At 33.6% G+C, this 25,036-nt stretch overlaps 2 protein-coding genes across 2 annotated transcripts; both read right to left on the bottom strand.

Annotated features, from left to right (window-relative positions):
• Positions 1-5,877: 5,877 nt before the first annotated feature.
• Positions 5,878-12,344, bottom strand: LOC118742866 (endocuticle structural glycoprotein SgAbd-4). The gene is made up of 2 exons (XM_036475272.1): positions 11,948-12,344; positions 5,878-6,357 (listed from the first exon to the last, which is right to left on the bottom strand). Exons 1-2 carry the CDS (start codon positions 12,115-12,117, stop codon positions 6,120-6,122), a joined length of 408 nt encoding a protein of 135 aa, XP_036331165.1. The 5' UTR covers positions 12,118-12,344; the 3' UTR covers positions 5,878-6,119.
• Positions 12,345-20,366: 8,022 nt separating this feature from the next.
• Positions 20,367-24,401, bottom strand: LOC118743727 (endocuticle structural glycoprotein SgAbd-3). The gene is made up of 2 exons (XM_036476490.1): positions 24,245-24,401; positions 20,367-20,719 (listed from the first exon to the last, which is right to left on the bottom strand). Exons 1-2 carry the CDS (start codon positions 24,358-24,360, stop codon positions 20,443-20,445), a joined length of 393 nt encoding a protein of 130 aa, XP_036332383.1. The 5' UTR covers positions 24,361-24,401; the 3' UTR covers positions 20,367-20,442.
• Positions 24,402-25,036: the final 635 nt, after the last annotated feature.

Genomic DNA, 25,036 nt, shown 5'->3' with positions numbered 1-25,036 from the left:
TTTTGAAATTTTTAGTATAGCAATATATAAATTTGAAGTGGATAAGAAATAGCGTAGATTAAAATTTTTTTTCCCGGCAGCACTACGTATTTTCTTCCATATAAAGTAAAAAAATCGACCATACCTTGCATGAAGGAAAATGCCTAGAGCCATGAGCGCAAAAATTATTAAAAATCAACGCGATTTCCTAGCTACTTGAAATTTGTACATTATTGTAATAAAATTGAATGCGATATATAACTGCATACCAGATTTTTTTTTTAAATTTGAAAAAAAAACCTTAAAGTTTTAATGAAAATTCGTTAAAAAACAAGGGTATACGCAGATATAATGGAGCGAGTATGAGTACGGATATATGTATGTATATATATCTATGAATGTACATACATATGTATAGCGCCTCAGTGCACTTAGCTACGAATAAGGTATCTACAATATTTACCCTTTTTAAATGTCTCATTGAAGCTAGAATTCTGAGAAGATCTTCCCGTATACATACTTCTTCATATATCATTTCGTGACATCCTGCAACCAGATGTGCTATCTTAAAGCCAAAAACCGCACACGTTAAGTTTAAATAAATTCATTTACTTATGCACATATGTATGTAAATAATAATAAGAACTTCCACGAATTAAGATTTTTGTCATGCAAGCAGAGTCACTCACGCCCAAGCATGCAGCCAACCAGTTAGTTCATCAACCAACTTCGTCTATGCGCTGCAGAATTTCATGCCTGGCATCACGCATTTCCATTTCCATTTCATTGACTGTGCAAAACCAAAGCGGTACATGCAGAATAACTTGTTGCTCTAAAAGTCGCTGCACCTATTGATGGTTTTGTAGATGACACTCTACCGCATACATTACATTAAGTTTAGACATCGTAACCATCTTCTGCAGTGTCTATGTTGCTGTCGTCGTCGTCGTCGTCGTCGTCGTAGCCGTCTCAACTTTTACTGCATTTCATATAAATCAACTTGACATATCAACTAGTTGGCATATGCGCTAAACTATACTCACATACACAGGTGCACATATGCCAGTATGTATGTATGTACATATATTATTTATGTATATTCGTAGGTTTGTATCTCAATATCTGAAAGAGCGTTTCTTCTTGTCGCCGCTATTGCTAGCCTAGTGACTTTTAAATGGTCAACAAATCTACCGTTTGATGGGAAGAAGATTACTAGCCAATAGCAAATAGTTAACTCTGGTCACGTGCGAGAATCAAAGCAGCAAGGCTCGTAAATGTCAAATGCCATTTGCATACAAAATCACGTTGCCGTTGAATATATGCATACAGACCCTTACATAACTATGTATTTATGGAAGTACTAAATATGCACAAAAAAAAAAGTAGTTTTGAGTATGCACTTGAATTAAAATAGGAAAGCTCAGTATTTTTCGATTCTAATTGAATTCCACGTTTGGTTATCAGGCGTTGGCGTCTGGACCTTTGCCTTAATTTGACGGTCATTGGACTTTTAATGATGTGCAAACATGTTTTGCTGCGCATATTTGTTGAGTAAGAAGTTTGGAATGTTTTTCTGTTTAATAGCATCGAACAGTTACTTATTGGTGATTTTGGCTACTTTGTTATATGAATTTCAATTAAAATAGCTTAGTATTGGTGTTTATTGCTTTTGGAGGCGCAACTTTTTGTTTTGTTAATTTTAATTAGTGTTGCATACATTTAGGGGGACGTTATTGGCAGTAAACTGCACTCTACATTTGGTATTTAAGAATCTGTATCTTATTATGTTAAAGTTTAAACGAAGAATTCTTGTGTATACATGCATATATAAATATATATATATGAAATTTTGTAGTCAGATAATATTTTGCATTTTAAGGTTATCTAAACAGGGCCGCTGAAGTTTAGTGGTTAGAAGTACGCATTTGAATTCCACACTTTCAGTCCGAACGGAGACTGTATTTTTATTTAATTTTTTATTTTTTTTAGAAGCTCTTTTTTCCGTCAGAATACGCTTGGTGGTTTGTCATTGCCTGTCGAGGGGCGACTACTAAAAAATTGCAGTTCGCGGTCGACGTAAAACTGTAGCTCACGTCGCATATCGGAGGAGTAGCTCTGCCCAAAGGCTAACATATTGTGTAATTGCCAATGCATTATTGTTATTATTAAGTAGGCCTTATCTCCGAGAATATTCGTATAAGGTTGCCACCTATTCGAAATTAGTTACAAACTAAATAAAATATCATAATATGGGTATAAAATGGAAAGTAATATGCAAATTCCCAATTCAGATATCCTTTCAACAGGTTTGCCACCTATTTTGCATTGTGTGATTATTTAATTTTTTGTTTAGAAAATTAAAATACAATATTACTCTTTATGGGTACCAAAATAAAGCTCTTAAACAATGCCTATATAGTAAATATTAGTGTAAGTTCAACACTTATTTTCGATTTTACAAAATTTAACAAAATTAACATATTATGAAAGGTATTTTTGAGAACTCCAATTCAGAAATATTTTCATTGAGGGTTACCACGTTTTTTTATACCAATTTCAACGAGGGTTTCCACCTAGCTTTTAATGTCAGGTGTTTTTTTTTTTAAATTTATTAGATTCATAACGTAGACATATTAATACCCGAGCGCAATTGCGCACAAGGGAATTAAAACTTTGTTCGGATAAAGGTTGTTTGTAACAGCCTAAAGGAATCGAGATAGATATAAACAAATGCACACCAAAATGCGCAGAATGAAATCGATTAGGCCGAGTCTGTTTGTCCGTCCGTCTGACTGTGCACACGGCAACTCCAGTAGAAATTAAGATATCTTAACGGACTTTCGTACGTGTATTTCTTCAAAGCCATCTATGGATGGTATTGAAAATGGGCCAAATCGGACGATAACCCCGCCTACTTCTCATGTAACAGTAGTTTGCTTTGACCGAAGCTTAGTGGAATGTTCGGTATATGGATATTTTTCCAGGAACTATCAATCAACCCTAAATTTAGGCTTTCAGATCACTGTAGTGTTTTCCAAGCTGCAATCAACAAAGCAGTTGATCGGCTGCTGCTGCGCGTGATAACGGTAAGGAAAGTTGATATCTACTCAGACAGTCAAGCGGCAATCAGAGCGTTGGGCTTGCTTATTGTACTCCCAAAACTAGGAGGGTAATGCCTTACAGTCGCCTCGGACTATTAACTTGTTAGACTAGTATGAGTGCACTGACAGATCACTATCCGATTGGGATTCACGCAGTGAGATTAAATGTCATACCGGACCCTCAGCACTTCCTCTTAAACGGCCCAGCTTTCGCAAGAATACGGTTTAGGCAACTGGGATCGTACTTTCTAACCAGCCCGGCGGATCGCTCTGTTTTCGGCACGCAGCTATTTTTGTTTAAACTTAGGTTAGACCTCCTTAACTTAACCTAACCTAACAGAGAGACGCCCATCGACTTATTTACCAAGCGCTAGGCACAGGCACCAAAACCCTAAGGGCCGTTTTTTCAATGTCTGGCTATCACTACTTGCCGGTGAAACATCATTATCGACGTTTTCAACATCATTCATATAACATGTGATCGATAAAGCAGTCGGTGTGTTTAACCGGAGCTTCTACCTCCGATTAGTGCTAATCAGACATTGAACAACCGGCCCTAAGTGTTGTATTGCAAAATAAGAAGAAGACATATATATTAGCGTGGGGCTGAAAATCCGCTTTTTTAGAATTCTGATTGGTAATAGCAAAAATATGGTTCATTATGCTTTAAAAAAATCTGTGTGAAATTTGGAATTTTATGGTCAATATCCTTGGCTCGCCTAAGTCCATCAAAGTTCAATATGCTTAAAAAATAAAAATTAATTAATAATTTTTTTTTACTAAAATTAGCAAAAATTTTTTTTTAGTACTTGAACTTTAATGGACTTGGGCGAGCCTAGAATATTAACCAAAAATTTCATATTTCGCACAGGTTTTTTTCAGAGCATAATGAACCATATTTTTGCTGTCACCAAACAAAATTCTAAAAAAGCGGATTTTCGGCCCATGCTAATATGTATGTACCCAAAATAAAATTGCTAATTTATGGCACGATAAAAAGTATAAATACGTGCCGCATATGACCTAAGAATGGTGTCCAAAAAGGTAAGATAGCAACCGAATCGAGATAGTTGAGAATGTAGTTTCGGTTACGACGTATTTATAAATAATTTTTGCAGGACTTTGAATGAATAAATAGCTTAACTTCCAGACATATCAAAAGGCATCTCTTTATATGGTAACGTTAGCAGTGATTAAAACACTAAGCATTTATCGTTTTAGGTGGAATAATTACCCGATTATTTTGAAAATTTAAAAATATTTCTTTCCTGAATATTTCAATAAATATCTGCCTCCAACGGATGGCATTTCGCTGGGTATTATCAAAGAATATAAAAAAAGGAAACTCTATACATAGTTTGCATCTAATTGGATACCTTTTCTGAAATTGAATATTCAAAGAAAAATTCAACTCTCAATGTCAAAAAAATTTACCGCGAAATGATATATATTTTTACTAGTATTAGTATGCTTACATATGAACGCATTTTCTCGATCATTCACTGATGCTTCCAATGAAAGATGACATATCAATGGCAAGACATGGGCGAGTCAAGTGAAGTAATAAAATAAGTAAACCACAAAATGCCGAAAATTCCCATCTAGACAAACCACAAAAGCGAGGCATTTAAAACTACAAATACACTTACATACACATGAGTATAAACATAAGGGTGCACCACTCTCCATACAAAAAAAAAAAGAGAAACAAAATCGGTAGGTAAGGTTTTTCCATCGGAATTATACAAGTTATAATAGTTTAAGACAGCCACCAAAATATCTCGGTAAAATCTAAAGTTTTAATCCGCTGGTCCCATCTGGAAATACCTCAAAATTCGATTTTTTGAATAAAATTAGTTGTAAAATTTGACACATTTTATATTTACGGTGAAATTCCGCCACATTTTTTTTTTTTTTGGTGATACACCCTAATGCACATGCATATTTGCATAGGCCTTATGATCGCAGTTAATTGAATTTACTAAGTGGCGCGATCATTGTCAAAAGGCGTATTAATGTGCTTGCACACTCGTAAGTCGACTAGCTTTGGCCTTTAGGTGGTGGTAATTCGAGTACCAAAAAAACAAAAACAAACAAACTATATATAAAAAAAAAAAAGCAAGCACGCGAGTTATTTGTGGTAATTTGGAAAAGTGCGTATCGCATTTTATCACTGACATGCCAACGACTCGGCTGATGAAGATAGGCGGTTAAATATTTGCTTATGCATATTTGTATATGCGTACATATATACGATTATCATTGTGGTTATTTTATTAAATTAATATTAAATTCCACGCCGTTGTTCATGAAAACTGCACGAAAAGTGAGTACAAGGGCAATTTGTGGAGATGATATGCGATAATGGCAATTTTTACTTAATCGCTGTTCAAAATCTGATTCCGAAGAAATGAGTCAGTGTTGAAGGTCGCAGCAGGCGTGTAGGCTGCCTTCGAGGGCTAAAATAAAATTGACTGGATTAAATAATATGCTGTTTGCTTCAAGTATATTTTATATTTTATTATTAGTCATTTTATACAACTATTTATACATTCGAGTTAAATGCTATTTAACTTATTATTTTATAAACTCTACATATTTGTTAATAATATAAAATTTTACAAACGATATGTATGTACATATGTATGTAAGTATGTTTGTTAATTTGGACATTTGTAAATTACATAAAGTTGATCGTTCTTGATCCGAGTTTATTTACATATTGCTCTGCCAAGTGAGACATATTCATAATTAAAGTTCACAGTAGAACACACGCTCATGTATTATTTTGTTTTCATTTATTTTTATTTATCATTAAATGGCAGCATTGTCGTTTTTTAATTACTTAAATTTATACAACTATTGACTTATGGTTTATTAACCATTTCGCAACTTATTAACTTAGTTAAATGTAATACTTAGCGCTTACAACTTAATCGGTTTTTCATTTCTCTTTACTTTGAGCTTTTTATTTACTTATATTTTGCAGCAAATAATGAACTCATTCATTTAAGTTTTTTATGCAGATACTTCCTGGTTTTATGCAGGCGGTAATGGCAAGTGTTCACCTTCTGGCTGGAAGCCATTCTCATCGGCCACGTAACGCAGGGTGATGAGGTTTCCTTCCGGATCCGGGTAGGAGTACAAGCCTGTCTGCACTAACACCAACTCTTCGTGCTCATCAATCACCTGACCATCGGTGGATTCCTGTTTTGGCACAAGAATTCTCTTCAAGTAGCCAGCGTTTTCGACCTTGATGCCATTGGATGTTTCGTAACTGAGGACAGAGAAGAAAGTATGTAGTACATATGTATATGTAAATAAGATTGTCTTGGGATAAAAAAATTAAGTGAAAAGAAGAGATGGCTCTAAGTTCATCTATTTAAATAGCTTGAAATTATATTGTAAAATTTTTTTTTTTAAGAAATTACAACAATATCAAATTTGCTGTAAATTTGCTTGCAGATATAAAAGTTATTAAACTTATTTAAGAAATTTTAACAGAAAAAAATTTCTTTTCCATTTCGTGAGCGTATTTTATATGAAATATTCCTTTTTCTTGAGAGCTGGAAACAGCCCTTTACTGACTAAATCCTGTAAATCTGAATAAATTCACCTATTTGACAAATTTGAAATTTTTTGAAGAAGCAAAAATCTGTTCAAACGGCTACATGTACTATAAGTAAATAATTGTACAGTATTAAAAATAAAAAAAACAAAAAAAATCTACCATCAATAAAAAATTCTCCGCACCGTGCGACAAAAAACAAAAAAAATTCAAAACCCACTAAAAAATACTTACTTATCTCTGACCTCCGGAATTTTTTAAAGGAATTCAAAATTTCAAAAATACGATTTATTCAAAATATTATTAAAAACAAGTAAGAGCAGCGCTGTCTTCGGCTATGCCGAAGGCTTCATACCTTTCATGAGCATCTGCAAATTTTACTTTGACAGATTACTGCTTTTGAATACATCTGCATACATCGATATAGGAGTTACATACTTATATAAAAAATCGCATCTAAACAATCAGAGGTATGGAAGATATACTTTATATGGCACCAATCTAAGTGATTTTCACTGCTATGTGATCGGTATGTAAACCGGTAACACAATTTATTGGGTTTAGTTTCCTACATAAAGGAGATATATGGCAAAAACTGGTATCTGAACAATCAGTGCTATAGGAGATAAAGCTTATACAGCATATATTTTGATGATTTTCTCAGTAGACTTTGTATTATTATTTATAAAATAGCTTACGAAATTTATCGGTTTTAGCTGTTCAAATAAAGAAGTTTTACAGTAAAATCCCATATCTGAACAATCAGATGTATGGAAGATATATGTTGTAGTCAGCCGATCCTTGTTATTTTCACTGTAAGTATTCTGTTAATGATGAGTGAAAATGGTGCGAAATTTCATGTTCCTAGCTGAATAAATGGAGGAGTTATGATAAAAGACCTCATATCTGAACAATCAGTTGTATGGGGGCTGCAGGTTATAGTGACCCGATCTTTGTTATTTTCGCTGTAAGTCTTCTGTTGATAATGAGTGAAAACAGCGCGAAATTTCATGGTCCTAGCTATATAAATGGAGGAGTTATAACGCAAAATTTTATATCTGAACAATCAGTTGTATGGGAGCTATAGGTTATAGTTACCCGATCTTTTTAATTTTCACTGTAAGTTTTCTGTTGATAATTATTGAAAACAGTGCGGAATTTCGTGTTCCTAGCGATATAAATGGAGGAGTTATAACGAAAAATTTTATATCTGAACAATCAGTTGTATGGGGGCTATAGGTTATAGTGACCCGATCTTTGTAATTTTCACCGTAAGTATTCTGCTGATATTGGGTGCAAGTACTGCAAAATTTCATGTTCGTAGCTGCATAAATGGAGAAGTTATAACGAAAAATCTTATATCTGAACAATCAGTTGTATGGGAGCTATATGTTATAGTGGTCCGATTCTTCCGGTTCCGACAAATGATTAATACATTATAAAAATACACCCACGTACCAAATTTGATACGGATATCTCGAAAACTGAGATACTAGATTGCATACAAACAGACGGACAGACGGACAGACGGACATGGTTAAATCAACTCAGCTCGACGTTCTGATCATATAAGTATACATTTTAATGGGTCTATCTCTTTTTGTTCTGGTACTTACAAACATCGGACCAAAGTTATAATACCATTTCATGCTCATGAAAGGTATAAAAAAAATGCAGTGCAATGTAGAATATTAATATGAGTACCCCACGAAAAAGAAAATTCTCTAGAATTTAAAAAATGTAAGTCTTGTGGTTCACAAGAACGAATGTGTATTAAAAATTCGCTTATAATCAATTTTAGTTTTTTAAGCTAATAAAGTTAAAAAGGCAAAATTCGAGGTTGTGATCGGTTGTATATTAGTCGTTAACATGAAATAAAAAAAAAATAAAAAAATTTAGGATGACATTTTTAAAGGAATTTTGCAGTATCTATTAATCCTTTTGCAATAAAATATTAGAATTTTTTTAATTCTACAGAACTTTCTCTTTTATATGAGACCCATATTGTTCTTTTTTTTCATACATATCTTTACAATCTGAAAGTATATCAAGCTCAAAAATTCGTATTTTTTATCCCAAAAAAGCCTTTAAAATTGTAATTCAAAAGTAAGCTACCACAAGTATAGCCGAATGAACAAAGCTTTAACGTAATTATTCATTAAGCATTGCTTAGTACTTAATCGAATGAAAAATATTTGACTACTAAAAAGTCCCTATTTCAACGTTTAAAAGAAGTCAACTGTATATAAAATGCACCTAAGCATATGTATACAAATCTATCTAAGTATGTGTTCATGGCCCGACAGCAGCACATTGGTGTAGTCAACGGCAGAATTTTACACCCTGTTGCATTTCTTGAAGCACTTCAAGACGAGCTTCGAAGCCACTATAGAGGTGGGAGGCTGGCGTGTGGGGCAGGCCTGGTCTTTACAGTTGGGTCGTAGATGGAGGAAGGTGTAGGGGCGGCAGTAAAAAGGGCAGCGGGGCTATTAAACAGCAACCTATGAAATAAACCAGCGAATCTCTATATCGATAGTCACAGTCTTCGAGAAGTGTGGTGGAATGCAGAGCAGCTTTAGATGTGCTACATACTGGCAAAGGTGTACTACCTCACTTTTGGGTTTCGGGGCACAATGGTGTCGCGGGCAACGAGGAGGCAGACAGGCTTGCCGAAGAAGGCGCTCTTTGGGAAGCCATACTGATAGAGGAAGTGCTGATTAGCCGAAAGGCGCTGAAGGTGTGAACCGAAGAACAAGACTGAAAAAGGTGCAGGATTATGTGCCGAGCGTTTGACGTCAAACTCATGAAGTTTTTGCCTTCCCCTTCAACAGGGAGAACGTTAGACTACTAGTTGGTATTCTAGCTGGATATTGTATAGTTAATAGAAAGAACAAAAGGGTTATTCCATTGTGACTGGTGGGACATTTTAATCCAGAATGTGATCAGTTGTGAATTATAACTATGTCGTCGGAACTTATACAACAGCGAAGGATATTTTTTAACATAAAACGATAGCTAATGTATAAAATTGCTTTAACAAAAATATCAAACGATTTCTTAGTTTTATATAAGTATCATTTGAATGAAAAGTTTCCATAGACGAAAAATACAACTTCTTTTAATTTTTTTTTTAATTTTTTTCAACAAATTAATAAAATGAAGTCATTTTTTTCATATTTACTACTGAAATAGAGGTAATTAGGGCATATTTAAATTTATATCGTTTTCCTCTTTTACATGGAATGACCCAAAAATAATAAACTAATTAACACATTTCTTCATTTGGATTTACGTGCTCAAAAAGAATCCATTACTAAACAGAAGGTAAGGCTAGTACATTTAATGTTACGTTATTTACTTATCAAATTTTAAGACCTAATCTGGATGTATGAGTCACATCTATAAATAGTACTAGGTTACTAAGAAACACAATTCGTATATTTATAATATTATATGCATGTTCAATTGATCCGTTAACAATACGAGTAATTAATATGTTCTATAAATCGCTGACGTACATATTTATCAATATTGAAATGTAATTTATTTAAAATCAGGTGTCATTGTAATTAATAAAATGTATTTTTTTTTAATTTATGCGTTGCAATTGATATATCTATGTCAGCATATCTGAAATTTAGCTGATGATATTATTCAGCACGAAAAATGAAACGAAAGGTGTAAATGCCAGCTATAATAAATCACATTAACTAGTAGCTCTTTTAAAAAAATACACTGTGCTTAAATTAGCTGATTGGCGCCGAGGCATACAGTCGGAAAAAAATCATTTTTTTTTTCAATATTTTTTATTAATTTCACTTTTAAGAGGTGCTGCGCGTTTTTTTGAATATGCGTAAAAAATATTCTAAATTTCATTAAAATTAAAAGCTTTTGTTATATATAAATGCAGTACTCTATCGATCAATAAGTTGTTGTTTTTTTTTGTACGAGTGGTGTAGCAGCAATCCACTTAGGTATACATGTAACTTTTACATTATGTAAAGTGAAGGCCTACGGTTTTAGATCCATCATTTGTTTAAGTTAACCTTTAACAAGGGTTAATTTTATTAGATTTTTTCGCGACTATTAAAAAAAGGAGCAACACCTCAAGAATCAACAAAAAAATAATAAAATAAAATTTTGTGTTATATCTTATCGTACTAATGTTAATAAAAAGAAAAATGAAATGACATTGAAATCGCTAAAGACCTGAAGGATAAGCAGCTTTTTTGAAACAAAGATTATTTCACCACTGTGTGGCATACTAGCAGGCCTGCCAACTTGGCTCAAATAGTGCTATTTTTGGTCCTATTTTACCTCAAATGGCACTTAATTTTTTAATTTGGCACAAAGTGCTAAAATGGCACTTTTGAACTTAACTAAAATTTTATAATTTCTAAAGATTATTCACCTGGTTTACGTCATTTTGGCATTACCCTTTTGTTTTAGAAATATGGTTCCTATTTTAATGCTAATAATAACAGTAGCAGAGCCTCAACCATCGCTTCAAATTTGTTACTTTTTGAAGTTATGCACAAATATGACTTGATGGTATAAGTTGGACTACGGACTCGGTTTCAAAGATCACAAAACATAAAGTAAGAATCATCTCATCCTTACCTGTTCAATCATTTATTATATGTGTTAAAATTAAAATTTTTGATAGTTTTCTATTTAACCCCTTCAGATCGTGGGTGCGCATATGTATGTATGTTCACCCTAAATCATTTACTTTGTATCAATAGCCACAGTTTGACCTAAAAAAAAATAAAAAAAAGTGATAAAAAATATTCTACTTTAACTGATTCATGTTCAGGTCGGCTGATGATTCCGCGAATACTTGCTACTTTGTTTTTAAAATAAATTTAGTATTTAGAATAAAGTAAGCTGCGACTGCTCAATTCTAGTGCTCTAAACGGCTTTCTATTTATTGTGAGTCAAAGTGTTTTTTTCCCCACTAAAGCATTTAAAAAATAAAATTTAAACTTGGCGCTTAAACATTTGATATTGTTTGGCCGAGCTTCTCCTCCGATTTGTGGTGTGCGCCTTGAAGTTGTCACACAAAGTGGAGGGATCTACATTTTAGGCTGCCACCGAACGGCCTAGTTTTGCCATTGCCTACCGAGGGGCTATTTATAGTTATAAGAAAACCTTTGTTTTTTTGATGCTACCATTACCACTCGCCCATGACTGCCGGCAAGCAACTTTGATGTCTTAAAAGGTGGTCAAACATTTTTAAATATTTTTTTTCCTTTTTAGGCCAAAATAAAATAAAACATTTTCACTTAATCATACACACCTGCTGTTATAGCTGCCATCTGGATTGGCAAAATCGATTTGACTGATTATTGTTGCAGGTGTTGTTGTTGTCGTAATGGCAGGAGACGCAGCCGATTTTTCCTCAGCAGGACGAGCCAAGACAAAAGCGAAGAGAACCGCCGATAATAAAACGATACCAAACTTGTACATTTTGCAAAAAATATTTTGAATTTCTATATATTTTTTCACAACCAAAAGCACTTTTCAAAAAGATATAATTCACAAGAATAGATCTTTTAATTGTTATAACTTTGATTAATGAACTTTCACACTTCCTCTGTACGAATATTATCCTTTCACTTGTGTGGCTTTTGCGATTTTGTAATACGCTTGATTGTCGAAAATGCTATTTAACAACTGGCTGACAGGTACTTAACGTCAGTGCCTTTTTATACACGAAAATTTTCTTGAAGAATCGCAAAATATCGAGTGCGAAGCAAAGTGAAGAACCGCGGTGAATAATGCGAGAAAAAAAAAATAGCGAAAAAAGTGAAGCGGACTCCAATTACCGGCAATGCGTACGTACTTACAAAGGTATGGGTGACTTGCGTGCGTGAGGGTCGGCCGGTGATTGCCTGCGCGAGGCGAGCGCGTGTGTCTGTGTTGCGGGCGAGACGAGGGAAAGATGGGCGCGATAGATAAGAGATACGACTATTACAAACAAAAAAAAAAAAACAAAAAAACTTAAGTGTGTGTAAGCATGTGTGCATGTGTGAATAAATGGCACTAACCGCAAAGGCAAATATTCGCTAACAGTACATACATACATATTTATTTGTACATAGGGGGGGAGTACATACCTAGTAAAACTGTAAGCGCGAAATTAAGCGAAACCAAAGCATAGTTGGTATTGTCTTTTTTTTCCTATTTGGATTAAATTTATTAACAAAAAAAGTATCTACTCCCTTTTCGTCAAATGTGTTGAAAAGTAAAAAAATGATGCGTAATCTATGGAATAAAGCGTACTTGTGTACATATCTACAAATTATTGAGCAAATTTGTATTCGTCATTCAAGTATTCGAAATTTTGGTTATAAGCGGCCCTAGGCAATTTTTTCGGTTTATATGCGGCTTGCAATACATAACAATATTGCCTGATAAAATTTTTTACATTGGAAAATTTCAAATCATTGTTTAAGTCATTAAAAATCTTTGATAACATAATTAATTGACCAGTACAAATTGATAACCCAATTTCGGAAGCACGCATACATATAAGTTTTTTGAAAGAAATATGCTGAAAGGTGTTGTTCGTTAACGAGTTATACATTTGTATGTATGTATGTATGTACTTGATTAACTTATGTAAATTAGATGATGTGCACTTTTGCGTATGTGGGTCAGATGTGTAAAATAATAATTGCCAGTGGGAGATGAAAGCAAAAGTTACTTGCCAGCAAATCGAAGCAGCAAAATTTTTGCATGAACGAAAAATTAACCACGTCACAACTCCAACAAAAATTTATAACTAGAGAAAAATGTTCTTTTGCTTGAAAAAAAAATATATGTATACATAGAAAAAGTTAACAAATATAATCTGAATCCCAGCCTGTCATACACAAATAAATTTTGAAGCTTAAGACTATACTAATAAACCCGCACGGCATTAAAACGCCCAAGATAGAATTTCTTAAAAACCTACGAACTATTCCAAATATTTGTAAAGTATAAGCGATTCGAGTTTTATATTTCTTCTAAATCCGTGCAGCCATTTCGCATAATAGGTTTTTAATATTATCAAATTTTAAATCACCCTGTACCAATGAAAAGTTTTTAATTTCAAAAAATTTAACCTTATCGCACATCTTCAAACACCCAAAAAGTATTTCTAGTGTTCAAACTAAAGATTTCTTAATACTCTTTTGTTTGACGTCAATATATACACCCAACTTTTAATACGTATTTGAATTAGGTAATTGCCCAAATTTAAGTTGAGTGTGATTTTTTAAACAGGTGGCAACCCTCATAAATATACTTCAGAAATAAAGCCTTTTCAAAATCAGTTCGATGATATCTTTCTTTAATAATTCATCTAACTTCTTAAATAATTTGAACGCCATTTTGTATACAAGTGGCAACCCCCTTCAAATATTCTAAATGTTCAAACTCAAGTTTTTTTAACACCTTCATATTTCAAATAACTTCCGTAAAAGTTGATCAAATTCGACTCTTAAACAGATGGCACCCCTCTTCAAAAGCAATTTCGCGCTTAGATATTCTTAAATATTCTTCCTCTAACATTGCAATACATAGTTTTATTAACTCATGAATTAAGTTTAATTTTATTTTTTAAACATGTGGCAACACCACAAAATATAGTTCAGAAATAAAGATTTTTTAAACCCCCTTCGATTGATACCCATCTTACAATAATTAATTCAACTTATTTAATAACTTGAAAGGAATTTTTATACAGATGGCAACCCTCTTCCAACACCTCAAAAATATTCTTAATGTTTAAAGGACTCCTTAACACTCTTTCGTTTGACATTCATATTTTGACATTTCATATAACTTTTGAATGAGTTCAGTAAATTTGACATTTCAAGCAGGTGGTAACCCACTTCAAAATATTTTCAAACTGCTACCTTCTCAGCCCCTTTCGTTTGGCATCCATATGTTGAAACATTTTTTTCTAATTAATTTCCTTAATTCAAATTAATTTGATTTCGTAAACAGGCGGCAACCCTCCTAAAGTTAAGTTAAGGAAGAAAGATTTTCAAAACCATTTCCATTGATACCCATTTTGCAATATTTGATTTTTTTAGATTATTTGAATATACATTTTTTAAAAGGTGGCAAGATTTGTCAAAAAAGTAAAACCTTATTGCATATCTGCAGTCCAACGCTTTTAATTTGACACCGCATTTAGGAAAATCGAACGACCGGTGCGGTTATTATGGCATTGCTTATTAAATAATTTGAATTCAAGTGTTCTACAGGTGGCAACTCTGTTCGAAAAAATAAAACCAGTTTGCACATCTACAGGCCAAGCGCTTTAATTTTACACCCCATTTTTGAAAATCGAGCGAACGGTGCAGATCTTTTATGCAAAAGACACCTAAAAAAGCGCATCTCGGGCTCTTACTGTTTCGATTCAAGTAATGCATTCTAAGCTGTGCCTATTTTTTTTTTTTTTTGAATTGCCATTTGTGCTCTAATTATGCATTGAGAAGTTAATTTAGAATAATATCAGAAGAAAATATGACATTTCTATATAATTTCCCGTTTGTGTGCGTGGTCAAATAATGTCTATTCGCGTGTGCGAACTGCAAAAACGAAAAACTAATAAAACGCAAGTTGTTCCTGTAAAATAAAAAAAAAATTCCTTAATGCAGACATCTTCTTCTGTGTCAATTAATAATTAATTTATCGCTCCTCAACTGTTTTCTATTGTTTTTATACAACGTACGGGATTACTTTATGTTTAATTTTACTGCAATTTTCTATTCTTATAATTCTATATGTATGTATGCATATGAAAATAAAGAAACCGAAATTTGATTTATAAAAATATCTTTAAAATTTTCTTCCATGAAGGCATGGCTATGTTCTGCTTAAAAGTTCTTAATATAAATGTGTTAACTGAAAAAAGGGTATGATCGGAAAAACAAAAAAAAAAAAATCAAAAATTGATCAAAAAATAAAAACCCAAAAATAACGGTTATTTTTGGTCAAAGACACAAAAATAATAAAATTACGGTTAAATTCAGTCGTTAAAATAGAAATCCAGTTTAAGCGGGTAAATTATGACGGTCCCTAGTTTCATGATATGATTAGGAATATTTGGAACTTTCTTGTTTTTAGGGAGCTTTCCAGATAATTTCAGAATTTTTTAAATGTTTTAAAGTTTTATTTGGCAATTTTCGCGATTTTTCAGGTACTTGTAGAAGTAAAAATATATACATTTAAAATAAAACTGTGCTCTTAAATGTCTTAAAAGTACAAAGTATACCTTACCGGTCATATTCCGCTCATAAAATAAAAAAACAGAGTCGGGCTTTTCTTTCTCAAGCCACAAAATCGAAGGCTTTGCTTTTTGCTTTAAAATGCTTACTCGAATTGGTCTCCAGCTACTACCAGCTTTGAACAAATTATTATTGCACTACTAATTTTTTAAGTAAATCACTTTCGGTTTTTACTTAAATAACTACATACATATTTACAAATCCAAAAAGGTAAGGACTGAGCAAGATTAAGTGGAGAATCAGTACTGATTTCGAGACTAGCGAAATGTGACATTCTTGAAAAAATACTTTTAAATATACATACATAAGTACATATACATACATATATATGTGTGTAGGTATGTATGCATTGTAAATATAAGTAAGTGTATTTACTAGATATTCGTCAGATACAAAACGTAATAAATTTATTAGCATATTCATACATCGTTTTTTTCGAACAAAAATTAGCACTTAGAGCATCTACAAAAGGTTACCTCGAACATTTGCGTGCTTTTCTTGTTGCTATAGTTGAGTAAGTGGAGAAGTAAACTAAATACTATAATAAAGTGCAAAAACTTGGGTAATGCACATTTGAATGTACGTAAATATTCTGCAGCAGTAAAACGAATGGATTTTACGCAGAAATTGAGAATTACGTACGAGTACGTATACAAATACTTGTGTATAAATATTCTCATATGTACGTGATGATGTCTAGTCATAATCGGCAATTAGTAAATTATTATTATAATTTTTTTTTTAATGGAGTTTTTTGTACATACATACATAGAGATAAAATTGCTAATATGAACTTGTGAAGATGAAGTCATAAGAAGCTCGTAGTACATAGTTTAAAAACGCTATGCTATGTAGACTATCTAATCAAAAGATGTATTTGAACATAATATTGAGGAGTATTCTTGCTTTCGTACGAATAGAAAATCATGAAATTTTCCTATCATTTCCTATATAAAAAGAAAGAGTAAAGCACAAAAATATATAAAAAAAATCCAATCCGCAAAAATCGCAGTTTTGACTGGCACGCACACTTTTGTAGTAGAGAGAGATTTTTTCGGCCACTGCGGCAGGAGTAATCCATGAGGATATTGACTCGCACCGCATGCGTCCCTAAAGGACAACGTCCCGTCAGTACGCCTGTAAGAATCGAAAGCTGTAGAAGCTCATTTGATTTCCTGCGGTCAACAACCGGCCAGAAGTACCTTGCAACTTTGCATGTCGGGGTGAACTCATCTGCCCAGGAGCGGCCCACAGGCTGCCAACGGAACTCCTACGCCCTCCCTGTCCGAGATGATGGGCTCGAGGGTACCCTGCCTAGCCAATTCATCACCCCTACAATTTTTTCAGTGATGTTACTCTGCCCTAGGATCCAAATCAGCTTCCGACCAGTTTCGATCGTACCATTGGCGATCCCAGTGCCCTGATTGCCAGCTGACTAGATATTTAACCTCCTAGTCGACAACACATTTTCGCCTAGCCAACCGGCTGCCTCTTTTATAGCGATCACCTCCGACTGAAAGACGCTGCAGAAATCCGGCAGTCTGAACATAAGATCTACTAGGACTCCTCCAACTCTCCCGCCCCGCTCTGAGGGAAGTGCGTGGAGAAGGATCCTCTTGGGGCCAACCTCGGAACAACCCAGTTAACTTATTCTGGCAGGAAGTCGAAGCTTTCGAAGGCCGCTACTTTGCCTGCAATGTCGACAGGTGCGACTCACCGACGATTTATTTACCCGCTCCTCAATGTTTGGCTTCCACTATAATTTCTCTTCTCGGATAAAACCCAAGGACTTAACCCTGTCAGAGAGAACAAGTGAAACACCTCTTTTTGAGAGAAGCTGGGAATGAGGCACTTTGTACCTCCCGATCTCTGTCTTTCCAGAAATGATAGTAACTCCGCAGTTAGCAGACCAATTTGTTACCAAGTTTATTTAGATACCCTTGCATAGGCTCATACAGAGTGTCAAAGAACTTTACTCTGACGATGAGTACCGCATCATCCGCGTAGGTTACAACCTGGAATCCTCTCCTATCCAATTCCTCCAGGACGTCGTTTATCACGACTATCCAGAGAAAGGGTGAAAGGACGCCTCCCCGCCTCTGCGCCCTTTAGGCCGCCTCGATATCAAGGAAGTCACTTACTGCAAAGTCTTTGTTTTTCAATGACTCCAATATGACTTTGACAATTGTGTGCAGGGCAGATTCCACGGCATGTTGAGAGAGGTTCAATCGCTTTCGAGGTATCACTCCCCTCGACACTCTGAGTTACGAGAGCTTTCGACGGCGCTCTTAAAGGCTGACTATATAAGTTTATCTCGAGGTTGTTTTTTTGTGGATTATTTTGCTCCAGAAAAAATAAATCTTGTCGGTAAGAAAAATTTGAAAGCTGTATTGATTGTCGTAAAAACGACGACTTAGCACGGGTGCTTTCGCCGGGAAGGAAGAAGTCCAAAAATTGGAGGAAATGAAGTCTGCCATGGAGAGAATTTTCAATTATATGGGAGAAAGTGACGCAGTTTTTAATAACCGAATTAATAGAGAAATTAAAGGAGATAGGCCAAGTACTAAAATTTTGGCAGTAAAATTGAATAATAAAAAAATACAAAAAAAAGCGATTTCATTTCATAACATAATAAAAAAGTGAACGCCTTCTCAAAATTGGTAACCGGCACTAAAACTTCGGGTTTTTCGAAATTGGTAACCGTTAAAAGAACTGATTCCATTTTCGGAATTACCGTAAAGTAGTCCTTGTAGAAATAAAGTTTCAGCAAATTACGACCACTTGTATTTTTCTACATTTGTGCATCATTGATAGTAGCAGCGCTGTGGTAATTCAAATTGAGAGATAGGATATTTTTTTTATTTTTATTAAAATATTTTCCTGAAAAATATGGTATCTTTTTTCCCCTGTGCGGTTTTTTCCCCAAATAAATTCTAAAATTGACTGGCCTATGGTAATCAGATGAATTTTTGGAAGCGAAGCACACTTAATCCGTCAGTCATTTCTCCAGAAGTAGTTTTTTTTTTTATAGTCGCGCTATGGAATTCGGCACCTGCTAAAATGCCACATGTCATGGAAAATTGTATATTTATATGAACATATATACAGTAATGTGAAAAATAATGGCACAAGATATTTTTGACAGTTTCAGCTATTTTTCTTTTGTTTGTTTAATGATCATTGTTTTTTATAAATCTACAGCGCATTATCTAACAAAAACCATATATTAATATAAGTTAAAATTTCAAATTTTGTAGAATACCTAAAAAAAAATCAACATAATGTTACAACAACAACTAAATTTTATATTAGGAATTTTTAGAAAAAATATAGGAATGCAGTTTTATAGCCCATTAAATTCTAGCTTAGGAAAGTGCGTACAAAAAAAAAATTGTCGAACATACTTTGTATGGAAGAAAATGCGTGACACTGTCAGCAAAAAAAAAATATTAAAAACCAACGCTATTTCTTAGCTACTTGAAGCTAGATTTAATGGGCTATATATAAAACTACATACTAAGGTTCTTTTTTCTAAAAATTCGTAATAAAAGGTTTATTGTTGTTGTAAAAATTTTAAAATTATTCTACAAATTTTGAAATTCGGACATAAATGTCTTTTGTTAGATAATGCGCTGTATTTGTTATAAAAAAATATTACACAAAATATCGTGTTCCTATTACTTTTCACATGACTATATACATATGCACATACTTAGTGAAGCTTGCATACATACGAACATACATACATAAGCTTGTCTTGCGGTGCTTTAGCATTTTGTACATTATATAAGCTTTCATAAAACGTGGCTAATACATACATACATACTTACCACAAATGCTGGGCTATCTATTTAATGACCTGCTTTAATTATATTCAAGTCACGTTATGATTATGGAAATAAATTGGCGGTTTTTGACAATAGATTTGCAAGTTTATTGTAGTTTTATTGTTACGCCGCTAACGGTTAAATAAAGCAAATAAAGAATTAAAAAAAAGCAATCAACAACAATTGAAACAAATAGTAAAAACTCAAAATTTGTATCTCCCGAGCCATACTAATGGAGATCGCCAAAATATGCGCTGAAGTGATTTTGTATGAATAAAATATAAAAATATGTTACGAATTTTATAAATGCATACCAACGCATGAATTTAAATATTCGCATGTACAAATGTATGTGTGTTTGTTTGTGCATATGCTTAACTAAATTTTTGACGGTTTTTGTTTTGATTTTGCTTTAGGTGAATAAACTTTGCTGTCTCTATGCTAAACCGAGTGCATGTTGTTGTAAATTCCCATATACATTTTATGCGTATTAATAAATAAATTAACTTTAAAAATTTAACAAATATCTTTATTATTATTATTTTTTTTTAACAAGAAATTGCATTCAACATTGCTTCTCAAATCAGTCCAAAAATTGTTTCTCTTCTACATTATTAACGCATTACATTGCATAGATCACAGTTCTCTTCCAGGAAAAAAAATTCTAATTCACATGCAAATTAGTTGCGCTTTTTCTTGTCCGCCTCTGGATGGTAGGGATGCTCTTCCAAATACTTTAATGTCTTCAATACCGATTCGGGTACGGGTGGCGGTGTTGGCAAATGATCGCCCACTGGCTGATAGCCATTCTCATCGGCCACATACGCCACCACATATTCTTTGCCATCATCAGCGACGAATGCAAATTTACCCTCAATCGCTTCGCCATCATGTTGTGGACTGATTTGTTTTAGGACGCCGTCTTGTGAAGCTTTCGAGCCATCGCCAAGTTCGTAGCTATGGGAAATGGAAGAAAAAAAGGAGAATAAAATGAGTAAGTACTATTAGCATAAAGAATTTTATTTTTAGTGAAGAGTTTGGTTGAGAAAAACGAAAAATAGTCTTTTGTTACGTGCAGGATTTATGAGCATCGCAAAAATGTAGTTGTTAACAGCGTTGAAAACATGCGGTTAACTGGCGTCTTTGCGTGCATTTCAATTTGCCAGAGCGATAAAATTATGCGCGCGATTGAACGTGAAATGTGATCTAATTTTTTAATTAAATGTGTGCTTGATTTCGTCTACAGATATGGTAGAAATTTTTATATCAAGTCGAGAATCATAATTTTTTGACCAGGTGAGAATTGGAGTTCATTGTCCTGATTAAATACTCAAAAAATTTATAATCAGCCGGGCTCCCACGTTGACGTTTTCATTTTACCATTTCTTCAGCTATTGTCTTTTAAGTGATTGCAAAACTGGCGTTAATTTTTTCTTTTTTTTTTCTTTGAAAACGGTTTTGCGCATTTTCTTCCATAAGAAAAATGTGCAAAAAGACGTCAGCATAAAAAATATTAAAATTCAACACAATTTTGCAGTAGCTTAAAACTTGTACTTTATTATACTAAAATTTAATGGGCTACAAGACTGCATAATCAGAAAAATTCTAAAAAAAATAAAAAAAATTGTAAATTTGTAATGTACTCATTTTACTCAATTTCGGTGTAAAAAAAAATTCATAACTCAAATTATTGTAGAGTGCACCCCATAATACTATACTTATATATTGCACAATACTCAGAGCTACCATTGTAATTTTTTCATTTTTTTTTTAGATGGCATATTTTCAGAAACTGATTTATTTTTTCAAAATGATTGAAACATTTTTCAAGAAACTTTTTTTTTTAAATATTTCTTTTCATAGAGAATTTTTATGTATCTATGTGTAATTTTTTCAAATTTTTGTTAAGTCGATTTTTTTTTGTTTTTGTGCTGTAAAGTTTTTAAAAATGTATTAATCAAGCTCAAATTTCACATTTATTTATTATTTATGTTTATGCATCAACCCTAAAAATTTGATACAAATCAAACACACGAAGTGTGAACCCCATCCGTTTTGGTATGAAATGCCCCACATACCAAAATTCTCAGAATGAAAAGATAAATCGGTGAAGCCATTACCTAAGATTTCACTAAGAAACCCTTGAAAGTTTTTGAAATCGGCCAACAACCACGCACACCTTCTAATATATATAATGGTCGTTTAAAGAAACTGCGATACATCAATAACTACTCTTAGCTGAAAATTATATTATTGTAATTTTTCGGTAAGCGATATATCAATTTCTATCCTTTCAATTTTGCCCTTAGCACAAAAAAGCAATGCGTTGAAAATTTTTGAAATCGGACTAAGTTCCCACATAACATACGAAAACTCCGATATTTCTATAAACAAAGACAACAATCTCTTAACAAGAAATAAGGTTATACATTTTTGAAAAATTGCCCTGGCACCGTCCATTTATGAATACATGAGAGTACATCAGCCACCGTTTTATCGATTTCCATCAAACTTCGTCCAATTATCGCAATAAGTCTGATATAGAAAATTATCGAAATTGTTTGAAATTGGGGAAAAAGCCCATGCTAAATATGCGCCAAGTAAATAAAGTTATTTCTAGAGGAATTGCTAGCCATCTAATTATCATGCAAAAAAAATTTGTATAAAGTAAATATAAAAAAAATAATTATATGTATAGTCAATTTGTTGTTTCAAAGAAGGTGTTTTCCGGCTAGCAGCTGTGAGTTACTCGACGTGCTTAGTATGAAAAAAAAAAATCTTCTGAGCCCTTTGCAAAAACTAAAAACACTGAAACTGGCACTTCTACTTCATATTTATAATTTTCCAGAGCGCAGAGAGTTCTCTGAAAGATTTTGTTAACTGCATTGCTTTTATGTACATATGTATATAGATAATCACAAGGGCGTAACCAGGTAGGGGCGGAGGGGGTCTCCTATCCTGTCCAACGCCTTCTCATCCCTTCCAACGCCTTCGTATCCCTTCCAATGCATTCCTATCCCTTCCAGTACCTTCCTATCCCTTCCATTGCCTCCCCCTCCCTTCCAGTATCTTCCTGTCCCTTCTAATGCCTTCTTATACCTTCTAATTTGTTCCTATCCACTCTAATGCCTTCTTATCCCTTCCAATTCCTTCTCATCCTTTCCAATGACTTTCTATGTCTTCCAATGCCTTTCTATCGCCTTCTCAAATATACATATATTTAGGCTTAAAGGCATTGTTGCTGTACAACAAAAATTAAATTCTGTAGGTTCCGCTAGCATATGCCACTGACATGAAGGAGTCATACACTATAATGGAACTAATACTTAGAAACATTGAGAATGGGACACATAATTGGCAAGTGGTCAGTGATTTAAAGGTTTTCAATGAGAATATAAGGAGGATATATTAAGTACTCTCGTTATTTTTGCGAGTGGAATAGTCGAGAGGTAAATAAATACGAAAGAAAAGAGTGACCTCGATGAAAAATGTTTCAAATCGGGGGTAAAATGCACTCATAATACCACTTTGGCAACATCCAGGTAGGGCCAGTGGGCGGGCAGCTGCATCTTTGCTTTAATGACAATTGCTAAATATTCAACGTTGCTGGAATCTACAGCAAACATTTTGCAAATGAAGACAATAACTACACTTTAGGTAGGTAAACAAAAAAAGGAAACAGAAATAGAACTTGTCCGAAGAAGAATTGAAGGATGTTGAAGCGATAAAAGGTGTATTTCCATTTTGAGCGGTTTTACACTTCATAGAGTAAAAACCTGGCTCAGAAGCACAACAGGAGAAGAAAGGCTTTGTGGATTATGACTCATGAGCGTCCATAGAAAACTCGTTACCGAAAACCGCCAGATGATACAGAAAATCCGAGACGTTTGTTATTAGCGTAAAAATGGTTAATAAAAATATATGAAAAAAAAAATTAACAAGTATGTATATTTCGTGTATGCATATTTGTGGGCTTATACTTAGGAAAAATTTCGGTTTGAGTATATTCTTGTATTCGTTCATTAGACTTATTTTATGGACCTTCAATATTCAATAATGGCCTTTTACATTGTCCACTAAAAAACTGGCTTTTATAAAAAAATGTTTTAATAAATAACTTCGGAGCTAGAATTTTAAATAATTAGATAAGAATGATGTCATGCGATTTGTTTATTTGTGATTTGAAACAAACATGAGCTACTTTTATTTCTAAATATCAACGAAACCATAACAAACATAAACAAAAGTTATTGAACTTCCTCCTTACGGCAGACACTTGAGTTTAAAAAAAATCCTGTTTTTAGTTCCCTTAAGTTATTAGATTGTTTTTAATTGTTAATAAATTCTTTTACATTCTTTGAAAAGTAAGAAAGTCATAGTTCTGAGTTGAAAAAGCAGCGCACTCTTAGGGAAAACAATCATTCCAGATCGATAACTCCTTCAATCATTTACTTATCATTCAATTAGCGAAATAATGCTTACTGGTAGTGAAATTTGCCATCATATTCCACCATCGCTTCATTTGAGATCAATTTCACTTCCTCTTTCGCGCCGAGCGTGGAGGCGGCGCACAAGCAGAGAACCAAGAATAACTTCATTATTAATGCACTTCGTATTTATTTGACTAGAAATTCAAGCACTTCTAAAAACTTCTTAAATTATAATTTTTTAATCTACGTAATAAATAAAAATAGTGTCAACGAAAAACTAAAATAAAGCGGAACAAAATTCACCTAAAAACGCGACACGCTGAATGACAAGCTTCATGCGCCAATAACAGACTTTTATACGTGTGTCACGGCTATGGTCCAGCGGCAGCGGCAGCGGCAGCAAAAGCAGATCTCAGCAAGATTTCTGATACTAAAAAAAAGATGCAAATGTATAAGCAAACATTAGGGTGTCCCAGAAACTTTATTTAGCGAAATTTGATACGCATAGCCTCTAAATTTTTTCGGGAGATTTTGTGTTACTCATTTCAGAATTATTTTAATAATACCATTTTAAGTTTTAAAAAAAGCTAAGTAATTTTTATAACAAATTGGACGTGTTGTTGTTCCTTATTCATGACACTTAAAACTTAAACTTATTTTCGAGGTCAGCATTCTTTGAGGGTGTAACAGTATGCACATTCCCAAAAAGGTTTTGGGGAATGATGCTGAAGTGACAGTCCATGGCCAGGTGTAAGGCTAAGTTTACGTGTCTTCATTCTTTGCCGAAGTTGTTCTTAGTCGTCTTCTTTCGTGAGATTTTTTTTGCGCCTTCAAAATACTAGCG

The sequence above is a fragment of the Rhagoletis pomonella genome, unplaced genomic scaffold, assembly GCF_013731165.1.
Source record: "Rhagoletis pomonella isolate Grant_MI unplaced genomic scaffold, Rhpom_1.0 Rhpom_scaffold_00007, whole genome shotgun sequence".
Taxonomy (NCBI): Eukaryota; Metazoa; Arthropoda; class Insecta; order Diptera; family Tephritidae; genus Rhagoletis; species Rhagoletis pomonella.
This window is presented reverse-complemented; position numbering and strand designations above follow the sequence as displayed.

Bases quoted from the DNA above. Each gene is read 5' to 3' on its own strand.
- LOC118742866 (XM_036475272.1), bottom strand. From the start codon at position 12,117: ATGTACAAGTTTGGTATCGTTTTATTATCGGCGGTTCTCTTCGCTTTT. The intron at 6,358-11,947 runs GTGTGTATGATT...CTCTGTCCTCAG, and splicing joins GATGGCAGCTATAACAGCAG to TTACGAAACATCCAATGGCA.
- LOC118743727 (XM_036476490.1), bottom strand. From the start codon at position 24,360: ATGAAGTTATTCTTGGTTCTCTGCTTGTGCGCCGCCTCCACGCTCGGC. The intron at 20,720-24,244 runs GTAAGCATTATT...CATTTCCCATAG, and splicing joins GATGGCAAATTTCACTACCA to CTACGAACTTGGCGATGGCT.